The sequence below is a fragment of the Hesperophylax consimilis genome, chromosome 12 (assembly GCF_061612785.1).
Source record: "Hesperophylax consimilis isolate HC1 chromosome 12, BYU_Hcon_1.0, whole genome shotgun sequence".
Lineage (NCBI taxonomy): Eukaryota > Metazoa > Arthropoda > Insecta > Trichoptera > Limnephilidae > Hesperophylax > Hesperophylax consimilis.
The window spans coordinates 33,817,111-33,834,910 of record NC_142847.1 but is presented as its reverse complement, the minus strand read 5'-3'; the positions used below and the strand labels follow the sequence as shown (position 1 = coordinate 33,834,910).

Below are 17,800 nucleotides of genomic sequence, written 5' to 3'. Positions count from 1 at the left end.
GTGGTATATATCGTCCTAATTGGAATAATTATTTTGTAAATCTGAATCGATTTACGCTGGAATGTCATATTTTTTCGAATATCCGAGTTTGAAGGGCGGAGATAATTCATTTTACGCATAAATATATTGTATTTTTACGAATTTCTGAATTTAAAACGACGGAAATCGGCCGTGACATTTCAATTTACGCGGAAATATATAGTAGTTTTTACAAAATTTCAAATTTTTGAGAAATTTGAATTTAATGAGCAGGCGCGACTTAAATCGGCCGCAAAATTTTGATTCACGCGGAAATATATATCGCATTTTTATGAACTGAACTTGAAGGGTCGGCCGCGAAATTTAAATTTTCGCGGAAATATATTGTATTTTCACAAAATTTACAGTTTAATTTAATTTCGCGGCGGAAATTGGCTGCGAAATTCCGATTTATTTGGAAATATATTATATTTTTACGAATTTACTCCAATGATACTACCCGAATTTGAAGGGGTGGCCAAGGAGCTCGATTTTCGGTGTCTCTTTTTTTTTATATAATTTGGAATTACGTGGATTTCGAATTAACGAGGTATTTTTTTTTTTTTTTTTTTTATATTAACTCCACACAGGAGGCCCTGAAGAAAATAATTTCCCTCAGGGCCTATGTCATCTTTGGGGATGCTGTGTGGAGGGTCTATATAATGCTACCCTAGTAACTACCGATGATTTTATTCCGATTTCCAGAGCATGGTCGCGCTGTCGATAACCAGACTGATATTGATGATGCAATAAATAACCACTGGAGAGATTTTTAGCTTATTAAGCCGAGTTTGCAAAAACGTTTTGAGCGATCGCTCGCCATAATGTGCCATATTTGTAGAACCTAAAAATAAAGATGTTGAAATCTAGGTGGATTAATTGGCTTTAAACTGCAGTAAGCAGTTCATATGTTTCCATATTAATATTTTGAAGAATGATATTAATTAAATAATACGGTAAATGTATATATCGTGGGGTTACTGCCAAAAGTTGGTATAGTAAACTCAGTTTTATCATCTTTATAAACTCAGGGTTTTTGTAAATAATGTAAATTTTTTTTAAATCTTTTTAGTGTTGTTTATTAAACAAACATGCTTATTTTTGTTGTGTTTTTATAATATTTTTCTTGTCTATTAAATTACAAAAAAATTAAGTTACAAATTAAAAGAAAAAAAAAAGCAGTAGCTAAAAACCTACTTAGACATAAGATGGGACCCAAACTTATTCCAGACATTAATCTATGTAACATATAAGCATTAAAATCATCGCTAATTCAAAAAACCAAAAAATGTAGTTACCAAGTTTTGGCAGTAACCCCACGATATATACAAGAATATATACAGATAAGAAATCGATATACGCTGGCAACCTGGAGGTATTGTTTATGAATTGATATTTCAAAATGTCAAACAGCTACGCAAAAATATGAATAAATTGACAATGTTGAATTGAAATACTAACTTAGATATGCATTGGCAGTCCGCATTTACTTTTTGAGACTAAAAAGGGAGTTAATGTTAAGTGAACAACTATCGTTTCTCCAAGTCCAAGCCAATATAGCGACATCGGCCCAAACAGATTCAACTCATCGCGCATCCAACTTCTTTCAATTCTAAGAGCTTCGTTCGTTAATAATCCAGTAATTTTGCATAACGAATGACATTATTCAAGAAGATGTGTATTGACAGTTAACCAAAGCTTATCTCATACTATAGAGGCCGTGCTAAAATTTGTCTATCGTCTGTCGGAACATTTCTTAACGATTCATGTCTTGTTCTGTTTCATGTTTCTTTTAGATTTACCAGTATTATCTTTTTTTTGTATTAACATTATTTTTTTTATTTTTTTTTTATTTGTTTTTGGGGTGTTATGCCGTGTTGCGCTAACTCCTTCTTTAGCCAACGTTTTGGACAGCATTGCAGTGTCCATCATCAAAACAACTCACTATAATACTGTACACAATTGTTACGCAAAAGAAAACGTTGGCTAAAGAAGGAGTTAGTGCAACACGACATAACACCCCAAAAACAAAATTACTTTTGGCCGTGAAAATCTTAATTCATATAATTTTTTTTTTTCACTAGGTGACGAGTGGAAGCAGGTGCACATGGAGGGCTACCAGGTGACAGGGCAATGCATGGCGCTGGTGAGGGACGACTGCCTGCTGCCCACCAGAGACGCCCCCGAGCTGGGATATGTGCGGGAGTCCTCCAATAAGCAATACGTCCCCGATGTCTACTACAAGGTCAGTGACTTTTTACCTTTTCTTCACATTCTTGATGAGAGCCTGTATAATAGCGGGCGTGTGCGGCACTCTTCTTGATAATCATATTGTTTATGTTTTTTTATAAACAAATTGGTAATGCTCGAGCATGGAAGAAAGAATGTGTGGAATGATAGTCACTCAAGATTTCCGTTCTTGCAAATGAAACATTTGAGACGTTTGAACTCACCCGACTATGGTTTGCATTGTACTTTCGACTGCTTACCATTTGTCTTGATTTATTTTTTGGGTATTATGCCGTGCTGCGCCTTCTTCTTTAGCCAACATTTCGGACAGAGTTACAGTGTACATCATCAGGGCATATGTGAAGATTGTGATGAAGTAGGTGTTTATGTATCTAGAAGTGATACAGTGTTGCGCATGTCAATCCTCTTAGGGCCGGTATTTTAGTATAATAATTAGTTAAATTAATGCAGTTTTGAGCATTTACTTTTGGTTTAGCCATCAAGTACTTGACACCAACTACAATTAAGCTGAACTCAGTTGTCTCTATTAATATTAATGAGGTTTTTGTGGATTTCAATTGCCTGCATAAACAGGCGCGCCCAATGCGCTTTGGATCTTTCCAAAGCAAGGAACCAATCCAAAGTTTTTTTACCATTGTTCTGAACAGATTGCCATCCCATAGATTCTTCTATGTGCTGGAGGCATGCATTGTTAATGCACAATATTACATGCTTAGCGATGTATGGGTTAGTTAATGATTAATAGGCAGTAACCCTAGTATAATGGTCTTAGCACTTGTCTTCTGATCAGAACAGTTTAATTTCTGCCTTCTTCATAAGTCTTATTCAAATCTGGCGTCCAGATTTGCAGTTCCCACTTATCCGAAGCTGAATGTTCTTTTTAGGTGATTAGCTCATCTCACTATTGGTGATTTATTATAATTGACCGTTCCTCGAGTAATTGTCTTTCCGCGTGAATGTTTATTTCTTTCATTAATAAATTAATTCAAACAAAATTCACAACAATAGATGCATCGATAGTTCTTCTAAACATCCATTTACCACATCAACCATTTGAAGCAAACAGTTTTTGTACTATTTTACTCGATTGATCGATCGTTGTCGGCGGAGCGATTAATTGAAGTTAAAACATTCAAACACAGCGGTGCGCGTGACAGAGGTTATCTTTCTTACTTTCTCGTTTTTGAGCGTTTCAACCTGTGGAATAAAATCCCACTGAAAAACACAATGTTGTAGTCACATTCATTTGTATGTGAAATGTAAACTTGTATAGTTTTTTAGAATATTAAACATAATTCATAAATAACGTAACAAATTAAACATTCAATTTGTATGAATATAGCTTTTTTTCTATATTCCCTCATTCATAGTTTATTTCAATAGGACACTTCAAAAATGACAAATGAAAATTGAGGTTTCACTGTACATATTTACTTCCTCTTTCCAGGCTTAGATAAATTAAAAGAGAAGTTACCGAGACTGGTTTCACTGAACTAGGTCCAGCGGACACGCTTGAGATTTACTGCGTTTAGTATCGCACATAAGTTTTTTGGTCAGACAAGCTGTCACCAGCTGCCACAAACACCTTGCTGTAAGCTTTTTTTTGTTGTGCTTTTGAGAGGTGCACAAATCATTCTCGAGCAAAAAACCATTCTGATTGAGTTTCTTTCCATTTGTATGTACTCAAAAATCACTTATTATTACAATAAATACAATTATTCACAAGGTTTTTTGCTGCCCTAAAATGGTAAAGTTGAATAAAATAAAGTGAGTCAGAAAACGCAGAAACGTGTTGTGCTTGAAGGACAACCTAGTGACAGCACATTGTATTCTACTACTCTTCTTGCAGGGCTTAAAGCAGCCCACTGACAGGCGAGCATTTCCGCGGCGAGCAGTCCGAGGATGACATTATGCGATTTATCCGACGGACATCTATACAAAAATGCTCGTCGCTCACCTGTGACGTCATGCTCACCGCGGATATGCTCGCCCGTCAGTGGGCCACTTAAGCTTTGAGCTGGTGTCAAGATACACGCATACATAAACGATAGGCATTCATAAGAATATAGCTGTCTCACCCGAACACACATATTTATTATTTATTAACGGCTATCCCTTTCTAATGTGTTTCGTTCTATGCTAGGCAGTCTGTTATGTGTAGCAATTTCATCTATTCTCACATCGTTATTGGCTATTATTTTCTTATGCGTTTCGTTATTCGCTATGAATCTAGAAACTGAAACGTTTTCAGTTCGATTAGTATGAAGCGTCTTTGTATTTATATCAATATTTCCAGGAGAGTCTTTTAGCTATAAATAATGTTAGAAATCTTCAGATCCCGGTGGGTACGACACACGGCTAGCATTAGGATCAAGTTCAATACTTTCCTTAGAATCCAATCTACTTTCTTTTGAGAAAAGTTATGCTTAGTGAAAAGGTCATTAGTAACCAAGGCTTACATTTGTTTTTTTTTTATGTGAAACCGCACAAAAGTCCCAACTACTCTGAATAGAAGAAAAATATAATATTAAAATAGTTAAGCCTGTATAAGTAAGAAATATTGATATATTTATGCATTGCCAGATGGTGTATTGATTTTAGTTGTTCAATTTGATTCGGAAATGGTCTTAGATTTCCATAATATGGCACGTTTTACAAAAATATGGTAGACTTGTTTTCATAATATACTTTATTGGTTAAACAGTTAGCAAACATTTTGTTTTCATTATTGTGTAGATTACTTGCGTATAAAAACACTAATCTGGTAACTGCTGTCAAAAAATGAAACACAAAATTAGTTTGTCTATATTAAAAAAAAGTTCGAAATGAAAGGGAAACGATAGTGAAACCGTTCTTGGCTCAGTTAATTTTTTAACTTTTTTTTGTTTGTCGCGGTACAAAAATAATGTGTTGCAATGTTGATGGTTAAGTGAACTTAATAATAATAATGACCTTACAATGCTGTAAGAAAGGATGATAAATAAATAATAGGAAATAAATTATTTGGGGACTAGTGCTGTACCATATTTGATTTTGAGTGTATAATAATAATTATCACGCAGGGTTCAAAGTAAATGTTATGTACATACATATTGATGCATATTTTGAGTAGAGGTACAATTGCTTAGATGAAATTATTGAAAACACAGAATGGATTGAGAAAGAAGTATATTTTTCGAATCTGGTATAATACAATTAAATTCCACCGATTTAAATTCTAGCTACAATCACATTCATACCTTTAACGCTCGCCACACACTGGTTAACATCCATTAGTTTAACACATTGAAAATTACAATCTAAACACATATCGCAACGTTGATATTAATCTTTAACACATTTAGTGGTCGGAGCTACTCGCAATGAAAGACATACTCATCTCTTCTGGACACAGCCAAATGACACTCTGACATTTATATCGCTTACAAAACAAACATAGATGGAATATTATTCTATTCATGTACGACTTTGTTTAACAAAGATTTTATATAGAAAAATACATCATTGTATTTAACCATATTAGTAATACATCATTTTAACCCCTAGGGGGTGGAGCCCTGCATTTGCAGTGTTGAAGAATCATGCTTATGCACGGTACGAAGCACTGCAATTGCAGTGTCGACCTCATACAATCATTTTGCCTTTGGATATTACCTCTGCTAGGTTAGTTAAAGACAAATACAAAAATGTCACTTCATCAAGTATGATATAAATTATTTATTGAAGTTTAAATGGGATTTTGGCAATTTTGCTTATTAAGCATGCAGGCAAGTAATGTTTAAAATAAGATGAAACGTTTGCATTACTTAAAAACATTAAGGACGGGTTGTTTCGGAGAATTTGAACAATTCATCAAATTTCAACGTTCATTTTCAAGTTCTGTGAAAGATTTTTTCAAGTTCTGTTTTTATTTCAGTTTTGTCAAGCAACTAGCCTACAATGATATAATAACAGAACTTGAATAGGACTTTCACAGAACCCGAAAATGAACGTTAAAATTTGATGAATTGTTCAAATTCTCCGAAACAACCCGTCCTTAATCAAACATCAAAATTTCTTACAATTACTTTTTGTTTGCAAGCGTACAGAAACCGAAAGTTTCAAAAACTCTTTAATTGAAATTTTGAAAATATATTGCAGGTGCCCATTTTATTTTTCAAATTTTTATCTGTCAAGATGTAGCAACAAATGACAGCAAATGCTGTCTTTCTTTTATATTTCAAATTTATTAAACAATCTCCAAACAAAATCAGATTTTTGATGTTTTGAGACATTCCAAATAACAATACTATTTAACCTATTTACAACATGAACATGCCAAGATATTGATTAACAAACTGTTTAATGCATTTTTGCTGTCTAATTTACATAAATATTTTCTCCCTTACGAAATGATTAACATTTTCAGGTACATAAGGTTATTTCTGTATCAGATTGTACTAAATTTTAAGATGAATGATAATTAAAAATACAATAGATATTATTTTGCGCTCACTCTGTCCAATAACAATAGTTCTTAATTACTAAGTGACTTAACCATGCTTGTACAATATTGTCATTGAAAATAGATTTTATAAGCATTATTGTTCATAAAAAATTATTATTATTACACCAATAAAAAATTATCATACCATCGATATAGAATACACAAGACCGGCTTAGTTCTTATAACCCTCTAGTGATGAAATCAATCAATTAATATTGATTAATTAGCTATGTTAATCAAAGCCCAGTATTTGGCCTTCAAAAGTAAATAAAAAGACAGCGTTACTCTTTATTTATGAACTTTGATATCAAAACAGTGTAGTTTTTTTGGATAGTGTGAAATTGTTTTTTAAAAGAGCGTGAGAAGTATTCCCCAAAAGTTAGGGAATTTCCCCAAGTGTCATTCGGTTAATTTCTTTTAGCCAAATTGCAACAACTTTCATTCTAGTCTAGGATCTTCTGCATTTTTCTTTTTCATACAAAACATGTGGGGAGGAAGACTACGGCTTAAAGAGTCGACCCAATTGAAAGACGGCATAATTGAAGACAAGGAATATTGAAATATGCCCGCAGTCATTTATTTAACTTTGAACATTTGCGTTGTTCTAACTAACTTAACTATGGCGAGACCGTCCTCATAAAAATGCCACTTTATAAGGGACAGAACATCTAGAGATCTCCATTGCCTTGTGTGGCTTCAGGTCTTGATTACAATTCCTATATATCCAGACTGCCAACCATAAAAAATGTTTCACATATTTTCTCAATTCAGAAATCTGTATTTCGTGTGAGCAGAGAAAATAGAATACGACAAATTACAATAAATTAAATTAAAAATATGTATTGTCATCCATTTATTCTGTAGTCTGATTTAGTGACCTATTTTAACTTGTAAACTGATGCACAATGCGTTTAATGGCTTAGAATTTAAATTTTCGCAGATTAGAAATTGATGTATTTTTGTTGCATATTGATTTTAACTGGAGAAAATATATCAATTATTTTGGTTTCAATTCATATACTCGAATAAACTATGCAAGATGCTGGCAACCTGTGTGGTGTTGTGGTGTCAACTGACAAGGACTGAGATTACAAGTTTGATTTTAAATATATAATGCAATTTTTTTTTAAATTTAAAAAGAAAATGTGAATATTAAAAAGTATTATGTCAAATGAATTATAATACTAACTTTTTTGCGTAAGTAATTATGAATCAACTGCATTATTGTGACTAAGCTGAACAAATTTTGGCTACAGATCATACCATTGGTATAGAATACAATACTGTCATGGTAAGCAAAAACACGGCTGAGACTCTCAAGGAAAATACGGTGTTTTCACCTATCATGGCAGAATAGCCTTTATTCGTACCTTTTTACACATTAAATTCTTGTTTGCCAACGTATCCTTATTAGAAAATCATATTAATTTCTCTGAATATAACTATCTTTTCTTGGGAAACTACTAATGGTAGGTTATTTTTATAGATGTATAAACACATTATCTGATCAGATGGTACAATTTACAAAAACTTCATTCAAGTGCTGCAAAATACAAATAAGTTATTCCATAAAACGCGTGGCGTAAATAAGCTGGCGCATGGCAAAAGTTTAGCATCGGCGATCAAAAAGTTAATGGTATATATTATTTCACCATTTCCAAAGCATTTTTTCTGCACAAATTTGGATTCTGTTTTGATATTGATAGTAGGACTATGACTATGTTTTGTTATGAATGTTCATAAATAGTAGATTTAAATAAACACTGTTCCGGATGTTCACAGTGCGTTATTATACTGACCAACTTACACTTGAGGATAAATTATTTGAAATGACAGCACAATAAAATTGTGAGACTGTGACTGTATTACGTTACGACACAATGATCTGGTTTACGTAATAAAAATGAACAAACACATTTTATTCTATATTCAAATGATAAATGTTTCATCCCGCAATGGCCGATTTCATGTTTTCTATATCAATTATAATAATTTACACTACACAGAGTAATTTAAATACATAATTACATATGTACTTACAAATAAATATGATTTTAATAATTCTGACAAGCAAGTTAAGACCATTATTAACCTACAAACATTTTAATACATCAAAAGTACGATTTGCATAATTTACTTACATAATTCAACGTTTCATTGCAAGTAGCCCCGATCGTTAGTAGCTTATAATATATTTTCATAAGCTATTTTTTAATATTATTTTACATTGTTTTTAAAAGCGACTAGTTTCTAGTATAGGCTACACAATTAAGGCACAATCGGGGGCCCGGCTCGTTAAACCTTGTGTTATATTTTATTTTCAAACACGTTATGCAATTACAGATAAAGTGACATTTTTAATAAAGGTTTGTGAGCGCCATCTGTTGTAGGAATGCCCTAATTAATAGCTCGCTGATAAACTTCTTTGTAATGTTATCATATTCAGATAAGAATTATTATCAGATGAAATTACTATTGTTATGCACCATGTTGGCAATTTATTATGCGCATAGAAAAATCAAATCATGCCCTCGTTTCACCATTTCAGATGTGAGTTCATTTAGAGTACCTACCCTGAGTATAATGTGTTATTTTGACAGTCATATTCGGTGAGAGTGGTGTATATTGATCAACAGGTCTCTTAAGATTTAGTTTCTCTATGCCAATGTGTTTTTTTATTAAGTCACTAGCCAAAATATTTTTACTTACTCTGAAATTATTTTTTTTAAATATGATTTCTTGCTAAAAAATTGATTATTTGTTTAACCGACTACCTACTCCTACATACACAGTTGGATGATATTTGTGTCGGTAACACCTAAACCCTCTGGTCCCGAACATGAACCATTTCATATCTGTAATTGCATAACGGTGACTTGGACCAACGTGCCTATCCCCCGATAATTAATAAAATAGGAAATTATAACAGTATTTAAATAAGACATTGTATTTATAATATTCAATACTTTAACCATCCCAAAAAAACTTCCGCTTATAGTAAAATTATGACAGTGAATGTTATGCTCTTCGAATGCTAGAATTTGAGTTCCGTGTAGTATTGCGTGTTAACTTTGTTACAGAATATAGTTATTTTAAATAAAGACTAGTTAATTCAAATAGTTAAATTCACTACTCGCTTGATTGGTTAAGTGACACTGACACAAAACACATACAACATTTTCCATGCGCACAACTTATGCACATTATGGTAAGCTGTCCAATTTTATTAACCGAATGTCCAATTTAGTTTTAGTAATAGTAGTTTTAAGCGATAAAGAGCTGTAAACATCATTATTATTCTTTAGAAAGAGACATCAGGTGCGCAAAGTGGTTTTGACTTTGTGTACTTTATTATATTTGTTTTAAATGATTGCACAAGGTCATTACCGAAATGGGATTGAAAACCAAGTTGGAACATTCAAGAAATGCAAAATAAACTTGATAAACCATATATTTCAACACAACTATGAAAATCACAATAACTGATAAAAACAATGTACAATTAAATAGGATCACGGATATAATGTAATGTTGTATTCTTTGTCTGGTGATGGGATACATAATAATAAGTACTATGTATTAGGAAACCCAAACTCCCTAAAACTAAATTAATTTCTGAATTAATTGAGATATGGCAGCTGAACACAACACCTCTTATTCCAAATCTCGTCAGGTGACAGCAAACGTCCATATCTCAAAAAGCTTCAGATGTGAATTTAGTTATACCTTCGCGTAATCGTACATCCTAATTGCTGTGATTTTATCACTCTGTTTTAATGAATTTTAACATTTTAATGCAGCTTTTTCGATTTGAACACATTTAAGTCTAAGATAAAATATTATTCGCATTTAACATTTCTAGCCATACGGTCTAACATCTGGTCAGTACGAACACAAAATCAGTAACTATTCGTAAGTATACACAGTCGTGTACATACAGTATATAGTATGTACGAGTCCAAGATTGCTTGCAACAATACGCACAAAAAATAAGTTGCGACAATAATTCATTTGAAAGCCGATTTTATCGATAAATTTAAATTTAGTTAATAGCTAAGCGATTGATCGTTCTTATGTTACTCTGTTATTGCAAACAATTCCGTGACTCTGTTTCGAGTTCGCACTGATGACATTTTTTTCATAAAACTGATTCATTTTAAATCCAAACTAATAAAGAATAATAGTACACCAAAATAAATACATTGAATGTACATAATGATTGAATAATGGACGTCACAACATAATATTTTTAAACAATCTGATAAATTGAGTGGAAGCAAATTTGTCCGAACAAAACAATATTGACTTTTTTAATGACTTTTCACCCCAAAGACAATATTAGCTTGATTTACTTATAATGTTCAATTACTGGCTTATCATTACACCATTCATTAAATTATTAGTTAGAACATTCACAAAACAAAACATTTTGGAAGAATTTTTCTAAAAATGTCTTATTTGACATTATTTCAATGCGCCCATGAAAAACACTTTTATCGGCAATACTTTACAGGAGGGTTTTTTTGTTGTTGTAATTTTGTTACAAATTATCCCAACAAATTGAACTTTTAAATAATATGCTAGTCGCTTATATGGGACTAGTTTTTAATATCAATTATTCGGGATAATTTAAGACAAAACTATGAAAAAATAACAAAGTATAATTTGCAGAAAGGGTACTTTCCATAGAACACATTTATTTATAGAAATGAATATCTCAATTTAAATTCACAGAAGTCTAACATTATGACTGAACCGAGTGACAGTTGTAACCACATTATGCTTGTTAATTGGGTTATTCCATTGTAGTTTGGTGTCAGATACCAAGTATTTAGTGATTGATTCAACTGTTATTTATAATCTACTATTTTTACAACCACATTTCGTGGTTTCCATCGAGAATAGAACTATTAACTTATACAACATAATTATGATTAGTAGAATCAAACAATGATAAAAATATAAACAACAAACTATTTAGTGATTCTTTAAGAAGGTAACTATTATTAGCGAAGGAGCGCTGGCTCGCCCGCCATATTTCTTCGCTAGTCATTATATTGTATGTACATTATATTAAACATTTTTTTCAATTCACACAGCTTAAAAATATAGCCAAGTCATTAAATATTTCCTATCGGCATCAAAAATATAATTGATCAAGATTAACAGGTGTATTTCTAGCCACAGTCATAGTTTATATATATATATTATTTTCATAATACACAAACATAGGCTGACCAGAAAGACAAAACAATGATTTTAGATTACGAATATTAGTAAATAATATAGTACCTGGTCCGGCCGAGGGTTTATATTTCGCTCTAGTATTAATTTATATTGTGGTGTATGGAAGGCGCTTTCCATAAGAATAAGTACTCAACGAGAAAATATATATTTCCACTAGTATTAATTGCAATTTTAAATAATTTATGTTTTTTATAACTGGTCAGTAACATAACACATTATATTCAACGGTGTTTGTGAATAACATTTATTCACAAACAAATAAATATTCAATTTCTCCAATGGCCAAACATTGATAAACATTTGGATGTGACAAAAGCCAATAATAATAGTTGGTTGATTGTTTAACCAAATAACTTAATTAAAACTAAAAACCTCATTAAATATTCTCATAGAACTATGTTTAACTTGAAATAAATTGTATCACTATTCATCCCTCTCTTTCAAACTTTGGTAGGTTAATTATGACAATAGTAATATATATATATATATTATATAATGGTATCCATAAGCAGGAGACCACAATCGCAGTCCGCACTCCTGAGGTAAACACCTAACACGTAACAAACAGTATACAGTACTCGGTATTGGCGATGAACCAAGCGTATATATTTCGTTATTCCTTCCGACCGTTCCAACCGAGTTGGGCTAATCCTAGTTGCGTTATTCGTTTATATCGCGTTATTGTAGCAAGAACGGTGCTCTCAATAAACATTTATAAAATCACATTTTGTTAACAGTAACTCGCACGCAATACTCCACCGGCCCCGCTGTAAACACAAACTTGAACAATAATTCTCTAACTACTCGTGTAGACTGTAGATTCGCTACGACTTAGATCCCCTGACTTGTTGTATTGCGAAGTAAGCGCAAAACAGCCTTAACATTGCGTCTGTATATTTCGTACGACGGAAATAAAGGTTATGCGAATCCCCTTATCCGACTAAATATACAAGATCGATTATATACTCTGAAAATATCCTACATTCGCTAGTTTACATTATAAACATCGATTTAAAACGTTCACTCTTTCGATTAAATTCTCAATATTATATCATAACAGTGATAAAATTCGCCTCTACTTTCTCACGAGCAATAACTTTAATTTGTAAATATCTCTAACATTTGTAGACAGTGTATTACCTATTTAATGATTGTTTTCAAAAAATGCTGGTGGGACTCAATCGCCATAGAAATCTGATTTAATACTAACAAATGAGTACACCTAGTTTAAGGAAACACTATTCTTATTGACGGGAGTTATCTCCGGGCTGCGTCGCCATAGCAGAAGTGTTTGCCCAACCTCTAATGGCTCGTATCACTAACAAAAATATATTACCCATTCTGCTACGCCTAGGCCCTAGTAACAAACACATCTCATTTGTTTATTCGTTATTATTAGTTAGTCAGTGGTTAGTGAAGGATTGGGCTGGTCTGTTACACTAACAGCTACCTTAACTTTGTCTGCGTCTCGCACACACACCATCTACCTGCTACCTGCTATCCGCTATTCCCTGTTGTCCGGCCATCTTTCTATCGAGGTGCTCCATCGCACCTGCACCTTCCTTTAGACAAATGACGCACATTTAATCCTAATACACTCCCCTATCTCTTTATAAATATATTTCCCCAAGATTCCCATTTTTATTAAACGTTTCATTTCCAAAATATATTCGGCTACTCCGTCGACGATCATTATATAAATTCCGTTATTTCGAGTTAGATTAAACATAAAGACGATAGGAAATAACATCGCCCAGTGATTAAGCGTGTTACAAGTCAAAGTTACAAAATAAAACTTGGTCCTGAATTAAATACAGTTGACGTGGATATTTTCATAGAGAAATTCTCACCTAGCCATTATAGTAGGAGCTGTTAAGTAAACGAAGGGGTTAGTTTAGTTTCCCGCAGCTAGCGATCAGGATATTGCTCTGCGGCTTCCCAGCACTGTCTCCGGACTGGCTGATGCGGTCCACCAGCTCCAGCCCCTCCACCACAAAGGCAAATATCCCTGTGAAGCCGCGCATCTCCCGCAGAATTATTCTGAACTGGGAGCCCACCAGTCCCAGGTTGTCGTGCCTCTTTTGGCTCCTTCTCATGCCCACACTGCCTCGGATGGCCAGGATCTTAGTGTCGTCAGGCATGAAGAAGCTCTCGTCAAATATGGAACGTCCTCCTCGCCCATTGTTCAGTTCAAAGTCTCCCGTTATAATGCTCTCGTTCTCCCAACACTGGAAGATGTTGCAGCCCTTGTAGCCGATGCCCAGTTCTCCCGTTGTTAGAATACCGAAGTTCTTTGCCATTTTAGGCGCGACGTCGCTGCGCACCTCGATAAGTATTCGTCCAAACGGAGCTCCGTTGATTTCGATATTAAAATAGAAAATGGGATAAACATGTTGCGAAGGATTCCTGACCATATTGGCTTGTGGGGAGTGGTGAAGCAGGGGTGGAGGCAGCAGGAGGGGAACAGGCGAGTGTGGCAGCAGGGAGGGCAGGCCCATGGACAGCGAATCTGTCTGGAAGGGGCCCTTGCTCATGTTAGGAGAGTTCAGAGAACCTCCGCTTTCCCCATAACCCAGAGGACTGGCTTTGGATATATTTAGATTGGGGAGAAGGTTGTTTTGTAGCTCCGATCCGTAGCCACCCACCCCTTTCACTAAACTGTTTTCTGTTAGGTTGCGGATGTTGTTCTTATCGGAATTTGGCATGGCGAGAGGGACGTATGGAGGAGGGGGCGGGGCGGGAAGGATGGCTCGGAAGTCTGCTTCCCCATTCTGTCCCCCCGGGAAGGTGCGACCGTCTGTCTGTTGTTGCTTGAATAGGAAGTGGCGCGAGTACAGTTGGGACATGCAATAGTTGGCCAGGAAAAGCACGGGATTGTGGTAGCCGTTGTTCTCGGTGGGCAGCCCCGCCTCTCCTGAGTGGATGGTGGCCAAGGCCCGCTTCAGCAGCTCAAAGTCAAATAGCACGGCCGAGTTCTTGATGAGGTCATCAAGTTTGCACTGCAGGAACATCTCGCGGTGCTTGGCCTGAAGGCGCTCCCGCTGCCCGGCAAGAGAGCTCAGCAGGCGCTGGATGTCAGGCGGGCCCAGCGCCTCAGTGTTGCCGTATGCGTGGCGCGCTTCCTGCAGGCGCTCGCGGGCCTCGGCCAGCTCGTAGCCGGGAGTGTTGTTGACCAGGTCCGTCTCCACCTGCGTCTTGAGCGTGGTACAGGCCTCGAGGATCTTGAGCAGAAAGTCGCGCTGCTTGAAAGCCAGGTGCTGGATGTCGGACAGCATCTTCTGCATGAGACCCAGCTCGCTGTGGAAGTCCTGGCGCAGCAGCTGACGCGCGTCGGCTGCCGGCTTGACAGTGTGCGCAAGGTGGTCGGGCTGCGCAGCACAAGCGCGGCACAGCTGCAGCCCGCACGAGTGACACCACAGCGAGGTGGGCATGGCATGCGTGTGGCAGGTATCTCTGTCTCTGTCTTGGCGAGGATGGGCCTTGTGCTTGTCGGGGGCGGGAGGTTTGGGCGGCGCGGCCAGCCGCTGCGCTAGAGCCAGGACGGCGCCATACGTGGGCAGCGTCTCGGGCCGCGGCTCCTCGCTGCGTTTCCAGCAGTAGGGGCAGTACAGCTCGCGCCCCTTGAGCAGCACGCCCGTCACGCACTTGAGACAGAAATGGTGCTTGCAGGCCAGCAGCTTGGGCAGCTGGTCGCCATCGTTGAAAGGCAACTTGCACACGGAGCACAGCGTGAGGTCCTCGATGTCGCCCAGCGGGGAGTGCGCCATCTGTCACTTGAGCTGACTTCCTACAGAAGGTCACCAGGATGACATACGGTGTACGGTGGAGCCGGCTCGCCCCGCGCTACTGGACTACTGTCACTACCTGCGAACTGTACTGTGGTCTGATCCTCAGCCTGTTCTGAGCGATGACGTCCTCTAAGTATTTACACGTAACGTTTTCGACATGGAATAGGACATAGAAAAACTTTGTACTTTGACGATATATTATTAATTCACATTGACGGATTCTCTCGGCGATTTTGTACGGCTTATTTTACATATTAACGAACGGATTTTGCCGAGACGCACGGCCCGATTTAAATCTAACTAAATAAACTAAAATTTAAAATAAAATCGATGTGAATTGCCACATCATTTTACGTTTTGTGTACACACGCCATGTTGTTTTGGCAAACTGTCGCCGACTTCACGCCACTCAACAGATTAGTGTCGGAATGATGAAACATTTTTCTTACGTCAAAAACTCGATAACAAATTTCGTGTTTATCATTTGGGAAAATAATCTTTGCCCAATCTTTACGTTCTCTGCGAATAACCCGATTCCCTTAAAAATTAGACAAAAATTATGATCTAAATATTGTGCTAAAATATGCATTACATTAAAATATAATTTTTCTTTTTTTCCTAAATCGTAATTTTATTTTTCAGAGACCTTTTATTGTCATATCGCTATCCTAATATAATAACACTGTGTTCATTGTTAGTCTTATTTTTATATGAATCGATTCACCAACCGTCGTATTCCTTACGCAAGTCCAAAGATACACCGAGTTGCTCGCCCGACCCGCACCAACTTCGGGCCGATGTTCATTACGACCAGTCTACACGGGGCCAGTCCTCCCGCTCAAATATTCATGGCCGGGGTAAAAAGGGCCTACCCAGCACTTAATATCAATTTTCTTTCTCAAACAATGAAAATAGTTTTTTTTTTAAGTTTTGCTGGGTTTCAAGCTGTGTCGAGACCAGGTTTTATTTTATCATTATCCCAGCCCCGTCTAATTCCGATGTTTTTTTCCTTGTACCATAATATGTGTGTGTAATTACGGCTCTAATTAGAGGCTATCAGCTAAATTTGGCGTTAAACGTCTTCCTCCATTGATACGGTTTTCCCGCCGGTCCGGCCGGCAATAGAAGCCTGTATTGATTTTGACATCCGACGCTCCTCGCGCTGCCCAGCTGTAGATTTGACGATCAGTACCTACCTACTCACTTTCATAACATAATCAAACAATGATTATTATAATTTATAATGTAATGTATTATTTGTCGATTACGACATACGCCGTTTACGCGTGTCTGTCAAACAAATTACCCGCAATAATGATTAAAAATATCCTGCTTTGTCCCAGTGATTATTTTTTAAAGACAAAGAGAAATTAACATAGTTTTCCTTAGATAGCTTGGGTGCATTCGTTTTTGTTTTTCTCAATTCGCGCCAATTTTCTATGTGATGTTCTTACAAGGTACAATAACTCTTCCTCTCGTGAGAACCGTTTTCTGCCTTGAATTATTTTAACATAAACCCATTTCACATGAATCAGTTCGAACGTACTGACTGCTTCTGACCATTTATCTCCCCGCGTTTTGTTAGAAAATGGAATTCGAAATTCAAACTCTGAAAATAACGTTATTGATCAGACAATAAACACACCTACAAAAAATAGCTGCTAAACACGGGGCAAGAAGTTCTGAAATAGTATATCTGTTGTAGTTCTTGTTGTTCCTAGACAAACATGACATTGTTATTTGGTGTTGTGCTTTTCCTCTGCACGGGGCATTTCACATTCACTTGCTCTATCGTTTCTTGGCAATGTCCCAATTAGGCTGATTGAGAATATCTTAAAATGTTTACGTTCTTTCTACTTTATGTTTCGGTCGTAAGGCGTTTTTCTATGAATACCGCACTAGAGACCCAACTGTACGGAGCCGGTGGGACTATTGCATCTCCAATAATTGGGGTATGTTGTGAGGCTGAAGGGAAGTACCTACCTGGCTATTCAAATCTGGTCACTAAACA

General features: G+C 36.1%; 2 protein-coding genes across 2 annotated transcripts in view; one reads left to right on the top strand and one right to left on the bottom strand.

Annotated features, from left to right (window-relative positions):
- The window catches only part of Npl4 (nuclear protein localization 4), a 60,584-nt gene that overhangs the window by 13,217 nt on the left and 29,567 nt on the right, over positions 1-17,800 (top strand). The window contains exon 8 of the mRNA XM_089638365.1: positions 2,103-2,263. Coding sequence (XP_089494491.1) covers positions 2,103-2,263 — 161 coding nt within the window. The remainder of the gene's footprint in view (positions 1-2,102; positions 2,264-17,800) is intronic.
- Positions 5,281-16,172, bottom strand: LOC149419530 (uncharacterized). The gene has a single exon (XM_089638366.1). It carries the CDS (start codon positions 15,766-15,768, stop codon positions 13,891-13,893), a length of 1,878 nt encoding a protein of 625 aa, XP_089494492.1. The 5' UTR covers positions 15,769-16,172; the 3' UTR covers positions 5,281-13,890.

What these genes read in the sequence shown, in the direction of transcription:
- LOC149419530 (XM_089638366.1), bottom strand. Translation starts at nt 15,768, where the DNA reads ATGGCGCACTCCCCGCTGGGCGACATCGAGGACCTCACGCTGTGCTCC.